We start from the raw sequence: 20,425 nt of genomic DNA, 5'->3' as shown, positions 1-20,425 counted from the left end.
AGTCCACGGCTCCAAAGGCCTAGACCCAGAACCAAACCAATTTCCATCAGGTCCATTTTTGGACCTAAGACCAAACCAATCTATTGAAAAAACCAAACCAAACCAAACCGAACTGATTGGTTCTCAAGTCTACCAAGACCCATGGACACCCCTAAGTTACTCACTTGTGGGTAGATTTTTTTTTTTTTTTTCTCATTTGCTTGTTAGTAGATGGTTTGCATGTATGCCACGTGTCAATAGCATGCTACAAGTGGCTATATCTTTGTCACATTTGTTGGTTTTTTCTAATTAGTGGGCCTTTGGTTTTGGGCTGATGACTAAAGATTTCAATCCATACTTGCCTTTGCATAAATAAATTTAAGACCTGATTTATGCATACTTGACCTCAATTTAAGTCCTATATGGATCTACCTTCTACTATATTTATAGAACCTCCAATCAACTAAATTAACAAGTTAGAAATCTTTTTTGTTTTCATAACTCCCTATGCTAAACTATACTATAAAAACTAACTAATCTCCTATGTTACGTCACCCAATCACAGCATCCATTTTACTAGATCAAAACAGCCAAGAAACATGTTGTTGATGTTTTGCATTGAGAAAACAGTCCAGAAGGTTAAGAAGAACAGGAGATGCCTCGAGTGTTTGAAGCGGCTGGTTTTATTCTAAGTTAGAAGAGTCTAGCTTAGGTATTTTGGTCTTTGTGTAGGCTAAATAAAAACCTTGTAATTACCGCCCATAATGTTTATAAATAGGAGACATAAGGCAAAGCAGTCATAGATGATCATTCATTCTCTATGATCGAGTGCAGTGTGTGTGTGAAGAAAGGTTTGTGTCCAAGAAAGTCTTTGTAATCTCCAAGAAGATTGTACTCGGGTGGAAGAGAGATGGAAGAGTGAGATATTGATCATTCCAAAAGTCTCTAAATACGAGTGAGACTGTTGTAAAGAAGAGAGGAAATACTTTGTGTAAAGAATAGTGTTTGTAATCTCTTGAGTGTAGTGAATTCGTGAGTCAGAGCGGAAGAAGAGAGGGACTTCTTGCAACTGTTCTACACTCGGTTTCTAGTGGAATTGCTCTCATTCTTGGTGGCTGGATGTAGGGCCATTTCTGTGGCTTGAACTAGGATAATTCTTACGCCTCTTGTGATTGTCATTTGATTGTTCATTTCTGTTTTCATTCCTTTAATTCTGCCTTTCATTACAGTTGCATATTTTCTGTTGTTTGAGATTGATTTCGGGTGAGGAGTAACAAGAATCATTGATTGAGTTATCTAAGAGCTCCTAAACTTAACACATGTAAGTTGTATAATATAAGCTAGTGATACTTAATTCAACTATGAGCCTTATATTGAAAAGCAATAGACAACTGAATCAACTTAAGCAAGAGGATACTTCCACAAAATCAATTCTTCAAATATGACAGTTAATTCCACATTACCCCAATTTAAAAACTACATTCACACAAATATCCAGTGATCACGGTATAAAAACCAGTCATCTAATCTTAAATTAAATCTATTCATAACAAAAAGAAATGGAAATTCAAATTTATCAATATAGTATACAAAATTATATAAACAATGAAATTTTCCAAAGAAGTGGAAAGGAAACCAGAGCCAAGCAAAACAATATCGAAAATGTACCAATTTTGGGAAATGCAATGGTCGAGATGAATAAGAACCCATCATAATAAATTTCTATAAATAATATGCAATTCCAGGTGTTTCAGAACTAATAATTCATTTACTTAGAACTGAGAACTACAACTGCCAAAAAATTCAGAAATTGGCAAACATTTAATTGGCTCGCACACGCCCGGAGGAATTAAATTGCAAGGGCGTCAACCCAAAAACCCTTTCCTTTTTCTTGCATTTTTTTCCCAGTCCAAGAAGAGGTTTGGAGAGAAAATTGCAGGGCGTGCATAGAAATTCACTTTCCCGACAAAAGAAAAATGGGTACGAACCACCAGGAGTAGGAAACGACGCGATCGAGCTTGAGTGCCAGAAGGACGGTGAACGAGAAGAGAATCCCATGCGCGGCAACAGCCTGTAGAGCCTTAGCGACTCGTCTCCAGCTCATCACTGTCCTCTGAACCAACATAGCAAACGGGAGACCACTTGCACAGAAACAAAGCCACAACGCTCTCTGTCTCTCTGTATATTTCTCAATTGCGGAGAATGAATGGGGAAACCTGTTCAAAACCGACGGAGGCGCCGAGAGGAAGCCATTGACGAGAATTTCCAACGATGAAAAACGACGAATACAGACACTTCCCCGCCCTCTCTCGCTCTTACTTCGCTTTCACGCGAGCGTTACTTTGCCTGGATGGACGAATTTGCCATTAGGGCATGTTTGGAACTCCAGAAAAAGGGATCGGAAAGAAAAGAGCTATTTGTTTTTGTCAAGTGTAACTTTTTTATTTTATTTTATTTTATTTTATATTATATTATTCACCTGTTAATTTTAATTAAAAATATTTTAATCACATGATTTATCCTCTTTTCTTAAAAGCAATGTGAGTGACAGGAACAACATAAATTAGGAGATGCTAAAAATAAAAATGAGCAAGAATATAAAAATTTTGATACAAAATGCTCAACTTGCCCTTTGGACGTAACTGATCCAAAAAATTGAAAAAATATTAATCAAAATTTTATAAACTTATTGGTAGAAAAAAGTCTTATAAGAGGTAATGTCATTGATTTTCCAAAAGATTCAGAAAATATGCATTTCTCTTCTACATATTACACTCGTCATTTATCAAATAGTGAGAAGAGTGATAAAAAATTGTTGATATATTTCGTTTCATTGGATAAAGTATTTTGATTTTGTTGCAAATTATTTAAACAAGGACGAAACAATATTCAATTAGCTAATAAAAGGACAAGTGATTGAAAAAATCTTAGTTCTAAACTAAATAGCCATGAAACAAGTAGTTGCCATGTAATACCCCATATTTGTGATGTTCTACCCTTGTGCTTAGTTTTGATGATGAAAAACATATGTTATTAAATCTCTAAGTCATGAATCAAGGTGGTGGTTTTCAACAAAATCAATTTCAAGTGCATTGTTAAAATGAAAACCAACAAGATTTATGATTTTCTATTTTAGTTAGAGATTTGCAAAGTCAAGTTTTTAGTCTTAAAAGAATCTCCTAAAATGATTTTCAAATTAGCTTTGAAGTCGTTGGTCAACATAGAGCTAAAATTATTCTAAGGCAAAAGACCAACTAGAACATGTTTTTGAAAGTGTGTTCATTTTAGAAAACTATCTCTTGGTATTTTGATATCTAATATCTCTTGAAAATGAAATGGTTTTGATAAATGTCTATTTGAATGGTTTTTGATAAATGTCTATATGAAAATCAATTTCTACTATGTGGATTATATGAATGAGAAAATGAATTTTTAGTATATAAGCTTTGAAGCAAGATATGAAAACTTATAGAAGAAATATCGAGTATGGTTGAGAGTGATTTGAAAAACTTGCTTGTTGAGAGTGATTTGTTTCAAAATATACTTTTGATAATCTCAACTTGCTTTCAAGATAATCAAAATGAGGTTTTAAAAGAATCGAATAAGGATGTATTGAAAATTCAAGTTTTTCTAAAGAATAGTCGACTATCAGGTTCATTCTGTTGACTATGCTTCAAAATAGTCGACTATTTTTGATGTTCTGTCGACTATTTAAGCATCTGTCGACTATTTTAGCATCTGTCGACTATCGAGTAAAAATAGTCGACTATGCCTTTTGATCTGTCGACTATTTTTGTTCATAAGTTTCAAAAATTTCTTCATATCTCAGCATCTGTCGACTATTGGAATGTGTCTGTCGACTATTGAAATTTTGTGTTATAAAATAGTCGACTATTCGTTTTGTCTGTCGACTATTTCTTGCTTTAGTTATAAAAATAGTCAACTATATATTTCTTCTGTCGACTATTTCTTTTTGCAGAAAGTTCCAACGGCTATTTTTTCAAATCCCAACGGCTCCAAACGGCTATATTTCTCTTCAACTTCGTGGGACACTTATATATACATGTCATAGATGATCAAGAGAAGGCTAATGGATGGGAATGAATTGAATTGAACTTACATTTTACACTCGTTTCTATTTACATTCACTGTGCTTCAATTTTCTCTCTTCAAGGCTGTGATCTTAATTTGTTTACATTCATTTAAGCCTTGTATCATTTTTGAGAGACATTGTAACTAAGAGATTCATCTCTTAGATTCTCTCCAACTATATATTTCTTGTTTTCCTAGCTTGTATAGCTAGATGGCCCATTTGAGTGGGAGGTTTTGTAATTCCTAGTCTCGGACTAGAGGACCTACTTGGTTTAAGTAGGGGGTTTTAGTGGATGGTTTGAAAAATCCTTAGTGAGGAGCTAAGGTAGTGGATTAGGCTTGGGTTAAGCCGAACCACTATAAATCTTGGTGTTCTTGTGTGCTTGTGTTCTTTAAATCATCTTTATCTTTCCAAGCATTCCTTAATTCCTCACTTGATTCACATTTGTCATTTTATATGCTTCACGTTTTTTTAATCATTAAAACTTCAACCTGTGTCAAAAAGTTTTCAAGTTTCTACCAAGTTTTTAATTATACCAATTCACCCCCCCTCTTGGTGTGTGCCATAGCATCTCCCGTTCTAACAATTTGTGTGAGGTCGCCACGTAATTTGGATAAGTTTAAAATACTGAAAAGTTTGTCTGATAGTAAAATAAATTGCCAAATCGGCCACATGGAATGCCTTAGAACCTTGATGTCTAAGGAAAATGAAAAAGTACTGATGAGCATCCCGAGATAGGATTTATGGTAATAAAATAAATCAAAATCGAGACAGCTTTCGATACAGCTATAATTTGCCCTAAGAAACCGAATGATCGTAAGGGACTTTCGAGAAGTCAATGGGACATTGAGTAAGCTCATATTTAGCCTGAGGAGCAACACTTAAGTAGTTTCGAAAAGAAACAAAAGTAATTACGATTGAAATGTGATCCTATGTATATTCGGACCTAAGTGTAATTTATTAATTTTGGCTTAGAGAGTCAAAACGATGGTTTTTCTGGATTTTCAAGGCTCAAATGAAGATTTTGGAACTTAAGGGACTTGATGGAATTATTGGATAATTCAAGGGCTTGAGAATGACGGCTAAAATGTAATAGGAAGTTTCAAGGGGGCAAATGTGCAATTTTTTGAACTTCTGCACAACAGCATGGTCGCCGTCTGTCGCAAATCGTGGGAGCCAAATCCGGTGATGGGATGGTCGTATGCCGTTAAGGCATGGCCAAACATAATCTAGGAGACGTGTAAGAGTAAGCAAAGCCTCTGATTGACTAGAAGAATAGCCAGAATTGGCTATAAATAGCTAAGAAATTTGACCGAGGGTTTCAAAGAAATTTGGCATCGATTGGTCTATGTTTAGAGAGATTAGATAAAAGGCTTTTGTTTTAAGAGTCTTGGGCATCATTTCTGGAGATTTTGAAGCATTTTAGAGTGTGTTTGAAAGATGTTTAAAGGTCGCCGAAAAGTCGCGAACGGTGCCGAAACTAGCCTATTTTTAGCCAAATTGAGGTGCTTCCGGTGGTTGTTTCTGGCCAAGAAAGGTGCCTTCGTGATCGACTTGAAGAGGGCTACCAGGTGGTGTGGTCGAGGAAAGATTCTTGTCGCCGACTAGTGAGCAACTCGCCGAAGAAGAAGAAGCACACGGCCTACATGCACGGTTTCACATGCACAGCCCACGCGTAGGTGCGTGAGGGCGCGTGCCAGGTTGGAATTTTTTGAAATTTTTTTATTTTTCTCATAAAATTATTTTAGGATTTATGGTGGAGAAAAATTTGAAAAAAAAAACTTGAGGATGCATTTATTTTAGAATTTTTTAGGAGAAAATAAGAAGAAAATAAGGAAAAAATTATGAAAAATATAATATTGATATTATTTGAATGAATATGATGTCTAAGGATTATTGAAGCTCGAGGTTGAGCATTAGTACGATTATTTCAGGACTAACATGAAAATCGAGATTTGCATGAGAATCGAGGTGTCTAAGATAAGTTCGAGGTGAGTAGTTTACTACCAAAACTTGATTTGTTTATACAAATGGTTTGATTTGTAAGACTTCTTGCCCCAAACTTGGTTTATTTTGGGTGGTTCGACCCTATACTTGATATGTTTTATTCAAATGATTTGACCTGTGATAGGTTATTTGCATATGGATGGTTCATCCAAAGTGGTTATTTACATGTGCATTGAATTTTGTACTTTAAATTATATGCACGCAAATGTTAGTTTTATACGATGCATGGTTGGTTATAGTGACATTGGCATGTTTGTGTGATGTCCATGTGGGATGTGGGTTGTCAACCTGTGTGTGGCACTTGAGTAATAGCACTTGGGATGCATACCAAGAATTAATGCTATGTGACCCACTTGGGACGGGGCTAAGACGGACTTCACCCTACGGTACTCAAGTGGTAGGGCTAAAAGTGGACACCACCCCAAGTGCCTTTGAGAAATAACATTATTGCTTAGGTGGACATTGGCTTTGGGGATAGTGTTGATCATCTTGTGGCTAGGGTTGTGTTGAGATAGAAAAGCTTTTGAGTGGGAGCGTAATACCTAACATGATATAGGGGTGATACCTGGGTTCGTGCTTTGAGATTGTCCCTCTTAAGAAGTATTATGTTATGCCAATGTGTCGATGTGGTTGTGTTGCCTTTAGAGAGATTACATTTTCCCCGGTTAGGATTAAGTGCTGTGTGGGATTCTCTTGGGCTGTGATGTGTCGAGATTATCGGTTTTATTCATGGTCTGCATATATTCATGAAAATGTTTTTTGAACTCTCGCTTAGATGATTTATCATCTAATTTTGACTATTCCTGAAATATTCAAACGTTCCAGATGAAAGCAGCGACGCTAAAGAAATGAGGGTTCTCAAGATGTAGCCGTTGATTTTGTTGGTAATCATTAGCATATATTTTGTCTATGCTCGAGGTGTTAGTAGTTGTTGTTGAGAGATGAGTCTCAATGTATTTTGTTTTGAAATGTCTTGTTAAACAATTTATACATTATGAATAAAGTGAATTTGGTTATATATTTTCAAGGTTTCGATTCTGCTTCCGCTAATGTGATGACATTACTAGTCTTAGCTTATTCCTTTACGTTAATATGTTGAGATGGTAGCTCAGGATTGTGGAGGTTTTAATTTACGTTGTGTGATTGTTGAAAAAAATATATATCCTTAAAATTCTTAGTTAACGCTCGCTTTGGGAAAACGAGGCGTTACAGGGTATATGGATAACATGAGAAATTGGATTGAATTGAAAAGGCGATTACAAAAGAATTTAACAATTGATAAAGATGTGCAAGATCAAATCAACAAAGATATAAAACACTAGAGAGATGTTTTTGGCGAGAATAGTTTCAATTGTTAACTTTCTCAATAAGAATAATTTGGCATTTTGTGGAAATAGTGAAAAATTATATGAAGAAGATAATGAAAATTTTCTAGATTTGATTGAAATGATCCTTGAATTTGATCTAATTATGAAAGAACACGTTTGACGTATTCAAGAAAAAGAAATTCACTATCATTGTCTGAGTCACAAAATTCAAAATGAATTCATGCTCATGTTGGCAAGTGAGATCAAAAGTGTTTAAAATAGTTAAAAAAGCAAAATATTTTTCAATGATACTTGACTGTACACCTAATATAAGTCATGAAGAATAGATGTCTCTAACCATACGATGTGTAAATGTCTCAAAAAGTCTAGTTAAGGTAGAAGAGTTTTTTTAGGATTTCTTAAGGTAGACAATACTTTGATGCAAGGACTATTTGAGGAATTGATAAATTTTCTACAAACACTTGAAGTTGATATTGGTGACTTAAGAGGTCAAGGTTATGATAATGGTTCTAATATGAAAGGAAAGCATAAAAGTGTGCAGAAAAGAGTATTAGAAGTAAATCCAAGGGCTTTTTACACTCCGTTTAATTGTCATAGTCTTAATCTTGCACTATGTGATATGACAAATTCTTGCATAAAGGCTAAATCTTTTTTTGAAATTGTGCAATGCTTCTATTTATTATTTTCATCTTCTACAAAGTGATGGAAAGTTTTGCAAGATAATGTGGAAGGCCTGACACTTAAGCCACTATCACAAACTCATTAGGAAAGTCAAGTTGAAAGTATTAAAGCAATAAGATTCTAAGCTCCCCAAATAAAAGTTGTTTTTAACTCACTTGATGGAAACATGTGATGACCCTAAGGCATTTCGAGATGCTAAAAGTCTATTACATGACATTATGGATTTTGAGTTTTTGTTTGGCATGGTTATTTGGTATAATATATTGTCTGCTATTAATAGAGTAAACAAAATGTTGCAAAGTAACAATATGGTCATTGATGTTGCTATAAGTCACTTGAAAGCACTCATTTCTTTTTTTGAAACCTATAAAGAAACTAGATTTGAATCTGACATGATTATTGCTAAAGAAATTGTTGCTCAAATGGAAATTGAACCTACTTTTTAAGAAAAATGTATTATTTGTAAAAAGAAGCAATTTGATAAAAATGCCAGTGATGAGATAACACATTCAGCTAAGGAATCTTTTAAGGTTGATTATTTCTTATATGTAGTTGTTCAAGCTCTTTCTTCGCTTAAGTGTAGGTTTGAACAACTTCAAGAATATGAAAATATTATTGGATTTTTATTTGATTTGAAAAAATTATATTCTAGAGATGATGATTGTTTGAAGAGATTGTGTGATAAGTTAGAAGAATTTTTTAGGTACAAGACGAATTCAAATATTGATGGACAAGAGTTATTCTCTGAGCTGAAAGTTGTGAGATGTTTTCCAAAAGATACCAAGAAGGCAATTGAAGTGTTAGACTACATGAAGATAATGGATTGTTGTTTTCCAAATATATGGATCGCATATAGAATACTTCTGACCATACTAGTTATAGTTGCCTCTGCAGAACAAAGTTTCTCAAAGTTAAAGTTGATAAAATCTTACCTTCAATAAACAATATTACAAGAAATGTTGAATGGATTGGCGATGATGTCTATTAAAAAATATATGTTTGAACAAATTGATTGTAATATTTTAATTATTGATTTTTCTTCTTGTTGTACCCCAATAATCGAAAGGAAGATGACTAAGCATTATAGGGAACGTGTGAAGCTGCTTGGGAAGGATCCTTTGGAAGGAGAAGCCCCCCCTCCGAAGAGTCCTTCGGAAGAGGCCTTAAGAAATGACATGTGTCCTCGAAGCTCGAGCTCAATAAAAGCCTCACTATAGTTCACAGAAAGGGGATCCAGAGATCGGTATACCACTTTCATTTTCCTTTCGAAATTTAGCCTATTTTCCTTTCCGTAAGATTCTTTTCCTTTTGTTACTGACTTAAGCATTGGAGGGTCTTCCCAGGATGAGAATCCTGCGAGCTTTCTAACCCTTGTTCGTTGTTCACAGCCTCTTTAGGAAGCGCCACACCTATCCATTCGGAAGAAAAGCTCATTCGGACGCCCCTAGATCGCCATACTCGTGTGAAAAGACCATCATCCACCCAAAAAAACCCTTCATAAAGAATCCAACAGAAGCGACCCTTCGAAAGCATTCCAGATCACAAGAATCTCACTGCCTGAAACATTCCTTCAGAAGGAACCCTTCGGAAGGAATCCAACGGAAGCGACCCTTCAAAAGCATTCCACATCATAAGAATCTCACTTACATGAAACTTTCCTTCTGAAGAGACCCTTCGGGAGCATCATTTCGGAAAGAACCCTTCGAGAGAACCCCTTCAGAAGGAACCCAATGAAAGCATCACTTCGGAAGCACCTCTTTAGAAGCCTACCCAAATTCTGTGACCGAGCTTCAATTGTATCCCGAGATTGTCGGCATCTACAGGCATCCCACTCTTAAAAATTCTAATTGTTGTATTTTGGCAACAACAATTTAGCATCGTCTATGGGAAATGCAACAAAAAACCAATCTTAATACAAGATGCCAAGAGGGACAAGATCAATTGGTTTGGCAAACCCGCATAACTCTACCCGAAGGAGCACTCGTACTAGGACGGGAGACCCTAACTAGGTGCATCATATGGTACCTGGACTTTTGGAAGATCACTTAGACAATGAGGTGCGTTCGGGAAACATTCCAATGCTTGAAGGCCATCAGACTACTGGATTGGAGGTATGGAGCATTCGGAGTAAAGGGAGGGACACGCCGTCGGATTAGGGAGATAAGTGGCAAGGCAAGGAAGGCAAGCCCCGCCCACAATACCAACGAATCAAGAACAACACTCCCTGAGACAGTCCTCAATTCCAAGGAGGAACCCTATAGTACCTCCAAGGCCCTCCGGGGTAACTCCACTTACGATCCCACTATTAGATTATGAACAATTATAGAAGAAATTTTAAGAGCTAAAGCACCAAAATGATGAGCTCAGGACAAACAACGAAGAGAGCATGAGAAGACTATAAGGGATTATTACTCTTTTGCATGAACAGATGCCAAACATCCATATTCCCCACATGAGACAAACAGATGTGGGGGGAGAACATTGGAGATCCTAAGATAACCCTTCGAGGGCCCCACGACGAGGGATAAGGATTGGGACTCCCAGGGTTAATGACCAAGTCCTGAAAATAGCCAACCTAAGGGGAGATTATGACAGGAGACCAGGGAAAGCCCCTATGTATGAAAAGATGGCGGAGAGCACCCACTCAAGAGCTTTTTGCATCCCATCTCCCTGCAAGAATGAAGCAGAGAAAGAAATGCTCAAGGTGTTCGACGTCAGACGCCTCATAGAGGAAGTGTTAGAGAGTGGAAGCAAGTTGTGATGACGCAAAGAGAAACCCCCACAAAGGGATTTCCATTATTCGGGGAGCTCCAAAGACAACCAGTGCAACCAGGGTTCAAGTTGCCACAGCTCTTAGTGTACTTAGGGAAGGAAGACCTCGAGAGACACGTACAACACTTCATCGCAATGGCTATGTTACGTGGGTGGAACGAGGTCACTTTCCCACTCTCCTTAGTAGGACAGACACAACAGTGGTTCACTGAGTTACCAGTCGGACATATCCGATCATTCAAACAATTGAAGAGAGAATTTTTGGAGGCTTTCTTTGCCTATGTCCCGAAGAATAAGAGTGCCAGGTATTTGATGAGCTTACAGCAAAGGCCGAGTGAATCCCTAAAGCAATATATCGAGCGGTTTAAGGTCGCAACGCAAGAGGTAAAGGACCTCCCGGTCAGTTTGGCGGCATCTGCCTTGCTTAATGGAACCACATACGCTACGCTCAGAAGATCCCTAGCCTTCTCCGAGCCAAACTTAATGGACGAATTGTTTGCCAGAGCTGAACAATTCATCGTCCAAATGGAGATTCTAGAAGCATGTGAAGGAAAAAGAAGAGGAAGGCTCAATGATGTTGGATCGGACAGAACAACAAAGATACAAAGAAGAGAAGAACCCCCAAAGATGCAATTCATGAGCTTCACTCCCCTCACCGAGCCAAGAGCCACTATCCTTTCCTCCATTGCACATACAGGGCTCATTAACTTTCTCCCATACTCTAACCAGCCGATGGGCAGGAACATGGACTCTTTCTACAAATTTCACGAGTCCTCAGGGCACACTACAGAACAGTGTCGGGAGCTACGAAACCAGATCGAGCAGCTAATCTGAGATGGGAAGCTTGATCGATTCATACTGGATAAGGCAAAAAGCCAACAGGGCAAGGGAGAAGAATCCATGAAAGATAATCAGATGAGGCCCCCTCGTCCATGGAATGACGCCCAAAACAGAAGGGAAAACCAACTGCCTCGGCAGAGAGAATGAGAGAGAAACAATGAAAGGAGGGAAGAAGTAGGGCCAAGTACTGGAGAAAATGGCAATGAGCCTATCATGGAAAGGATACACGTAATCTTAGGAGGAGAAAAGTTGGCCGGCGACTCCTCTTGTGCTAGAAAAGCATATGAGCGCCAGGCGCTGGCTGCACTCCCACCCTGCAATTAAAACACAAAACAAAACACAATAAAAATTTTATATTATTATTTTTTTATTTAGGTGAGAGGTTTATACTCGTCAGTGTACGAGTGCAGTTGTAGTTCAAACTTAAATTTATATTTTCTGAATGAGTTCAGGTCGTCCACTGAGAGATTTATTTATGGCAAAATAAAAAGAATGTCACACAAGCACACACACATTTGGACAAATTGGCAACAAGGTTTTTTATGGTTTTTTAAACAACAGATACTAGGAAATAAATTAAGGTAGTAATTGAAATAAATACTTTAAGTGAAAATATAAAATTGGATAGTACTTGAGTTAAGACAATTTCAGTGCCAACCCGTTGATTCCCAAATTTTAGCATAAAAGATTAGCAACATTAATTTAATTTCAGATATGAGGGTTTGTTATTAAATGCAATTAGAGATGATGATAGTTCTAGGTTAAGCAATCCCCATACATGATATGCGGGATTCTAATTTAAGCAACTACCATAAATTCAATTGCAATTAATACACAAAACAACTAAATTAATCATCCGGGTTTGGGTATGATAGCGTTTCCAGTTCTAGTAACTCTCATACATGGCATGAAAGCTCTAAGTTAGGCTTACGCTCCAATCCAAACCTAGTGATTTCTCAATAATTAAGATACACTCATACTGAAATTTAAATTAATGTTACTTATTTAAAGCGCGGCTTTCTTTGGGAATCATTGGCGTTGGACACTGTCCTTGCCTTAACCCAAGATTAGATTTAGCTACTCATTTCCATTTAAAAGTTAATTGACATGAATTTAAACGACGTAATTTAAATAACAGAATTTAAATGACAAGAAATTTTAAAGGTATAAACTAACCGGCCATTTAGGCGGTGGATAATTAAATAACAAGAATTAAAATTGTAGAAATTTAAAGGCACAAATTAACCGGCCATTTAGGCGGTGAATAATAAAGTAATAATAAATGACATAAGAATTTAAAAGAAGAAAGGAAGGAAGTAAGATCACAAGAGAGAATACTAAAGAAAAGGGGAAAGAACAAGAACAATTCTCAAAGAGAGAATTATAAGGAAACAACTAAACTTTGATTCAAGAATAATAATCACACTTACAAATGCAATCAAGTGATCTATTTATAGGCCACAAGATGCAATACAAACCACACAATTTCAATTATTCAACTAGACATAATTATATCTAATGGGCACTCACACACTTAAAGTTAAATGGATTTTAGCTATAATACACACCTAATATTAAATGGATTTTAACTAAAATACATACCTAATAAAGCATTCATAAAGTTAAATGGATTTTAGCTATAATATCCACCTAATAGTTAAATGGATTTTAGCTAAAAAACACACCTAATAAAGCTCTCACATAAAAAATAAAAATAGATTTCTATAAATTGGTTTTTAATCTTCATTAGGATTAAAAATAATCCTTGGGCCTTCTCCAAATAATATCTTTCATGGGTTGCTCAAATTGGGCCTTAATTCTTCATGGGCTTGAATTCTTCATGGACTTTAATTTTTCATGGGTTTGATTTCTCCATGGGTTTGATTTCTTCATGGACTTGAATTCTTCATACCTAAAAAAATAAAAATAATTTAATGTTATTAATAAATTATATATTATATATATGTATTACACATGGCACATATATATATATTATTATATTATATATATATATATTACATGCATGCATATAATGATGTATATGTATTATATATAATTTTATATATTATTATTATTATTATTAAATTTTACTTTAAAATTTCATTTCATTCATTTTTCAATTTAAACTTGCATATAACCATAAAATATATATTAATATCTAATTTAAACTATTTTTAAGATCAAAAGAAGGGTATAATTATAATAAAATTTTTATAAAATTAATCACTAATCAGGCGCTACACGTAGGCTCGAAGGCAAAGGTTCAAGAAAATGAAGATCCCATCATTTTCACACCTAAAGACTAAGGAGATGTGTTGCTCCCTCACGATGATCCTTTTGTTATCTCTGTCATTATTGCCAAGCACCCCATTGAAAGAATACTGGTGGATAGCGGAAGCTTTGTCAATCTGTTATAATGGAACTGCTTTGAGAATATGCATATTGCCCATGACTGACTAAGGACAATCACTTTCCCCTTTTATATTCATGAGAGAAGTGGTATCAGTAGTTAGATCGGTCCAGCTGCCCATTACGCTTAGGGATTATCCCCAAGTGATCACCCGACAAGTTAAATTCATGGTAGTCAAAACTTTTTCCCTTACCTACAACATGATCCTAGGATGTTCCCTCATTAATGCTATGAGAGCCGCCATTTCCCCGGGGTATATGCTGATGAAATTTCCCATGCCACAGGGGGTAGGCCAAGTAAGGGGTAATCAGAAACAAGTCAGGGTGTGCTATGTGAGCTCTACAAAAGGTGCAAAGGGGAAGGAAAAAATAATGACTGAAGAGACTTTAATGATCAGTGAGCAGACTCTTGAAGCTAACAAGACTCAGCTAGTAGAATCGCTTGAAGCAATCCCTCTAAACCCTGATGATAGCAACAGGAGATGCGCTTGGGGAGCCAATTAGAGGGACCGAAAGAAGATGAAGTCATCAGATGTTTGTGGTCCTATGCGGACGTATTTTCTTAGACGCCCACCGACATACCTGGTATTAGTCCAGAGATCATATCCCACCAATTGAATGTTCGTCCGGAAGCCCGGCCAATTAAACAGAAGAAAAGACACATCACCCTAGAGAGATTGAGGTACCTAGAAGAAGAAGTAGACAAGCTCCTTGAGGTGGGGTTCATTAAGGAGGTTCAATACCCCGAATGGCTAGCAAATTTCGTGATGGTACCTAAGGCCAATGGGAAATGGTGAGTATGCATCAATTTTACCAACCTGAACAAGGCTTACCCAAAGGACTCCTACCCACTCACTCTAATAGACATGCTAGTTGATGATACCTCCGAATATGCTGTGTTGAGTTTCTTGGATGCCTTCTCAGGTTACCACCAGATCAGTATGTATGCACCCGATGTTAAGAAAACGAGCTTCATCACATAAAATGGGACGTAACTCTACCAGGTGATTCCCTTTGGCTTAAAGAATGCAGGGGCCACATATTAGATGATGGTTAACAAGGTATTTAAAGACCTACTTAGGGAGGTAATGAAGGCTTATGTGGACGATATGATAGTAAAAAGAAAACAAGGCGAGTCACAAGCCAGACAACTTGAGAAAGTTTTTGCTGTGTTTAGAAAGAATAATATACGTTTGAATCCAGACAAGTGCGCATTCGGGGTGAAGTCAGGAAAATTTCTAGGATACGTGATTACCCATAGAGGGATAGAGGCTAACCCAGAAAAGGTGAAAGCAGTAATCGACGTGTAGTCCCCTTCCTCAGTATAGGAGGTTCAGAGGCTGACCAGAAGCTTGACGGCTTTGGGCAGATTTCTCTCGAAGTATGCTAAATGCGGCCTTCCCTTCTTTAAACCCTTAAAAAGTTTTCGATGGACCCTTGAGTGTGAGAAAGCTTTTCAAGAGTTGAAGGAGTACCTAAAGGAGATTACTTTGTTGACACCGAAAACTGGAGAAAAACTATGCCTATATTTAGGAGTCAGCCATCCGGCTATAAGTTCAATCCTCGTCAGGCAAGTTGGACAGGTTGACAACCTAGTCTATTATGTAAGTAAGGTATTGCGAGGAGCAGAGTCGCAATACCCCTACATTGAAAATATAACTTTGGCACTAGTGACGGCAGCGAGGAAATTAAGACCTTACTTTCAAGCCCACGCTGTGGCAGTGTTAACAGATCAACCATTAAGACAGATTTTACAGAAACCTGAATGTTCAGGAAGGCTAACCAAATGGGTAATTGAACTCAGTGAGTACGATATCATCTTCGAGCCCAGAAAGGTAATAAAGGGGTAGGCATTGACAGACTTCATAGTGGAATGCACTCACTCGCCAACAACAGAAAAAGTTTGCTGGAAAGAATGGATGTTATTTATGGATCGAGCGTCCAATGCCAAAGGGAGTGGAGTATGAGTGGTATTAATCTCTCTGGAGAAGGAAGTGTTGGAATACTTCCTACGCTTCATCTTCCCTAACTCAAACAACTCAACAGAATATGGGGCTTTATTGGCTGGAATAAAGTTGGCAGAGAAATTGAAGGTGAAAAGCTTGATAGCCCACAACGATTCTCAGTTGGTAGTGCAACAATTCCAAAGAGCTTTTGAAGTAAGAGAGTTAGTTTTGGCCCGCTATTTGCAAACAGTGAAAGAACTCGCTCATAGGTTTGAACACTTTGAACTTATTCAAATCAACAAGTCCCTTAACCAACATGCTGATGCGCTGTCCAAGTTGGCCTCTACGAGAGACACCCCGGGACAGTTGATTCACATAGAGGTCTTACAACGACCAAGTGTAGATGAAAATGAAGGGGATGTGCACTGTATTTCCAAGGTTGATGACTGGAGAATGCCAATGCTAAAGGACCTACTTAATGAAGAGCTTCCAATAGCACCTTTGGAGGCCAAGAGGCTGAAGACCAGTACAACCCACTTTACAGTTATCGGCTAAATGTTTGGGACCCCTAGAGACAGAGCAGGCTTTGAAAGAAGTGCATGAATGGGATTGCGAAGAACACCTCGATGGGAGAGCATTGGTTGGGAAGATCCTACGAGCCGATTTCTTTTGGCCTACTTTGAGACAAGACGTAGCCCGAAAAGTGCGAACATGTGACAGGTGACAAAAACACGCCCCTTTGACAGTACGACCCCCTTCGTCAATTGGGCCGATATTCCAGCCATCACCATTTGCATAGTGGGGGTTAGACATTTTGGGTCCATTTCCAATGGCGTCAGCATAGAGAAAATTCTTGTTGGTGGCCACCGATTACTTTACAAAGTGGGTTAAAGCCAAACCTCTAGCAACCATAACCGAGAAGAAGGTAGATGGAATGGTGTGGAAAGATATAATTTGTCGCTTTGGAGCTTTTTAGAGTTTTTTTGTCAAAGATGGGAAATCAGTTTGAGAATGGCATATGTGGCATACCCCCAAGCCAATGGGCAGGTAGAAGCAAGCAATAAAACCAACCTACATGGGTTGAAGACCCGATCAGAAAAAGCCAAAAGCAAATGAGCTAATGAGCTCCCGAGCATTTTATGGGCTTATCGAATGATCAATCGTGTATCTACAGGGGAAACGCCTTTCAGCTTGGTGTATGGGATAGATGCTCTTATTCTGGTGGAAATAGACCTCACCTCGCCTTAGGTCATGGCTATCAGTGAAGAGGGAAATTCAGATTGTTTGTGAAAGAACCTGGATCTGTTGGATGAGTTGAGAGAGAAAGCAGCTATCGACATTCGAAATTGGTTGACCATGATTCGCCGGCCCACACTGGTGTTATGGATTCGAGAGGGAGAAAAAATGGGTTATTTGGTTCGATTTGTTGATCTGCCAGCTGGTCGGCCCCTGCAAAATACTCTGATGCTCAAGTAAGTAAGCGAATAAGGGAATGCAGAATATCAGCAAGTTGGCAGGGAAAGCATACCATGGCTCTGAGGAGAGTTGACTGATATATAGGAGGATGAGATGTCCTCTTGCATGTGTTGTTTGTCTGCAGGTGATGGAACAGAATATCCGGCACCGGCGGAGGCGCCCATGTAGTGGCAAGGTACCGACGAGACCCTCATTAATGTGGATAGGATCCGTCATTAATGAGGATGGGATCTAAGGCGAAAGCGCAAAAATCCAGAAGTGGCTATAATGATGTTACTGCCAGGGGCAAGGATGGGACCGACATGGACCGAGCAAATGGGCCTAGAGGATGGGGCCAGGTTGGCCCAGCTGGGATGGCTCCTAACCCATTAGCATTCTCTGGCATTTAACCATCTCATTATGCGAGCTGATCGGTTAGGCTAGTGAGCTGGAAGAGTCGTTGGGAGCTCACTCGTATGCAGTCCATTTGGTCCCGCGATCTGAGCTCGGGCTCTAACAATGTGCAAGCTTGTTTTAATGAACTCAGTTCAGGGTCTGCTGGGCTTCATGCGATTGGGTCGGCCTACTGGGTTGAGCCTAGCTCATAAGGAGTAGAGCGAGAAATACCCATAACAACAGCTATATAACTGGTAGTGTATCAGAGAAGGATCACCGGCTATTACAATGTGAATGTCTGCCCTCAAATGTTTTAGGAAGGGGATTCTGTGCTCAGGAAGACAACAATTATGAACGCCCTTAGGGAAAAAGAGAAGCTCAGGCCAAATTGGGAAGGGCCCTATAGAATACAAAGAATGCTGGAGGCCAACACCTGCGCATTGCAAACATTGCAAGGGGAAATGATGGGCAAGACTTGGAATACTATGCACCTCAAAAGGTACTTCCCCGCTCTGTCGATCAGGGTTAGCCATGAAAGATCTGAAGCGCAAGATGTAGAGATGCATTCATTACAGGAGGCACTACCCGACTCTCCTGGGAGCTGGAATTCCTTTTAATTTTTCCATGTAATAATTCCCTATAAATAAAAGAATACACCACCTATTACAGAATACACCCGAAGAGGTCAAGGACGCCCGGCAGTAATTAGGTGCATATGACTACGAACCAGATCCTTCGATTGAGTTCAGTGCTATTGTAACATCCCGTTCGAGCGATAGGAAGGACCGGAACAACTTACCCTGATGGGCCTACACGAACTTCCCAGGGGGGTCACCCATCCCTGGATTACCCCAGGTTAAGCACGCTTAACTTGGGAGTTCTTTGCCAACATTCAGCCCAAAAGGTATCCAGCTGGTGTTGTTTCCTTTCTTACACTATCCTCAATATATTCTAACTTCTCCGGGCTCTCGGGGTATTACATTCTCCCCCCCTTAAGCACATGACGTCCTCGTCATGCGACCTTACAACCGGTCCCAGATCTCCCCCCGTGCATGGCCGATGTGGGATTCGCCTAAGGTGCCTATACGCACCTCCCATAAGGGCCTCACACCCCCCTCGGGACTCTGCCTCCTCACTGAGGTTTGCCCCACCACCGCACTCAGAGGCTCGGGGGTCGGCTCTGATACCATTTGTAACATCCCGTTCGAGCGATAGGAAGGACCGGAACAACTTACCCTGATGAGCCTACACGAACTTCCCAAGGGGGTCACCCATCCCTGGATCACCCCAGGTTAAGCACGCTTAACTTGGGAGTTCTTTGCCAACATTCAGCCCAAAAGGTATCCAGCTGGTGTTGTTTCCTTTCTTACACTATCCTCGATATATTCTAACTTCTCCGGGCTCTCGGGGTATTACAGCTATGCCCCTAGGCGAGACCTGACTCCTTGGTTCATTTGGTGCTTAGGTCTCCCGACAAACTCGGACACCCGGAAGGAATCCCGAACTTGACCGTTGGTTGGACCCAAATTCACTAAAGGCAGACTGACCCTCAAAAGAGACGAAAGACGAAGAAGCTACTATATGGTGAGTTGGAAGTCGCCCTCACCGCATGAGACTTAAGTTGCCCAGTTGCGATCTGGCGCCTATGACCTAAGATCGGGTCGGGATCATCGGATGCTCTGACGCCTATGCCTGCAGACTCACATAGATCCCTCGATTGAGTCTGGTGCTATGCCCCTAAGTTAGACCGGACTCCTTGGTTGATCTGGTGCCTAGGTCTCCTGGTAAACTCGGACACCTGGATGGAATCCATAACCGGATCGCTAGCCAAACCCACATCTCCTGAGGTAGATAGGACCTTAAAACGGTGGGTAAGAAAGTGAAAGACAGAGTTCTACCTTGGAGGGTTTGATCACCTCACCGTAATTTAGCACCTATGACCACAGACCAACTCAGGATCATTGGAAGCTTTGACACCTATGCCCGCAAACTCACCTAGATCCCTCGATTCAGCCCGGTGTTACGCCCCTGAACTAGACCTGACTCCTTGGCTGATCTGGTGCCTACATCCCCCAACAAACTCGGATGCCCGAGGCAAATCCTGTGTTGGATCTTTGGCCTAATCTAGACTTCCTGCGGAAAACGAACCTAAAGGAACAATAGCAGGCACCATTAAAAGGTGTCCCCTCATTTTAAAAAGAACCATACATGCCTACCTCAGAAATGATGAGGCAATCCATAATTTTGACCAAAGATGCGAGCTCGGTGAATGTTGCATGAGTCTCGTGATCACGTCAACGACATGAGGCCCATCCCGAGTTTCCTATGGCTAAAGAGCCTCAAACAAAAAACCCATACATAAACAGACAAAAAATTAAGCTGTTGAGATTAATAAATAAAAGCTCGAAGGGGCATGAATGCAAATTGCATAACTAACGAGCAAATGATAAAAGTAGAGTAGAGCTGCTTGGCCACATAAATGAGGCAATTACATGAGGCAAGTTGAAACGACCGCTGAA

The 20,425-nt window shown here is 39.1% G+C and overlaps 2 protein-coding genes across 5 annotated transcripts in view; one reads left to right on the top strand and one right to left on the bottom strand.

Moving 5' to 3' along the window:
• LOC127797103 (uncharacterized) overlaps nt 1–2,346 on the bottom strand; it is a 56,451-nt gene extending 54,105 nt beyond the window's left edge. For all 4 annotated transcript variants that reach the window (XM_052329639.1, XM_052329636.1, XM_052329638.1 and 1 more), the window contains exon 1: nt 1,968–2,346. In XM_052329639.1, coding sequence (XP_052185599.1) covers nt 1,968–2,104 — 137 coding nt within the window. In that variant the 5' untranslated portion in view covers nt 2,105–2,346. The remainder of the gene's footprint in view (nt 1–1,967) is intronic.
• Nucleotides 2,347–10,995: 8,649 nt separating this feature from the next.
• On the top strand, nt 10,996–11,694 carry LOC127796885 (uncharacterized). The gene has a single exon (XM_052329288.1). The coding sequence runs from the start codon at nt 10,996–10,998 to the stop codon at nt 11,692–11,694; it is 699 nt and encodes a 232-aa protein (XP_052185248.1).
• Nucleotides 11,695–20,425: the final 8,731 nt, after the last annotated feature.

This window comes from Diospyros lotus, chromosome 3 (assembly GCF_014633365.1).
Source record: "Diospyros lotus cultivar Yz01 chromosome 3, ASM1463336v1, whole genome shotgun sequence".
NCBI lineage: Eukaryota > Viridiplantae > Streptophyta > Magnoliopsida > Ericales > Ebenaceae > Diospyros > Diospyros lotus.
This window is presented reverse-complemented; position numbering and strand designations above follow the sequence as displayed.

Bases quoted from the DNA above. Each gene is read 5' to 3' on its own strand.
- LOC127796885 (XM_052329288.1), top strand. From the start codon at position 10,996: ATGGCTATGTTACGTGGGTGGAACGAGGTCACTTTCCCACTCTCCTTA.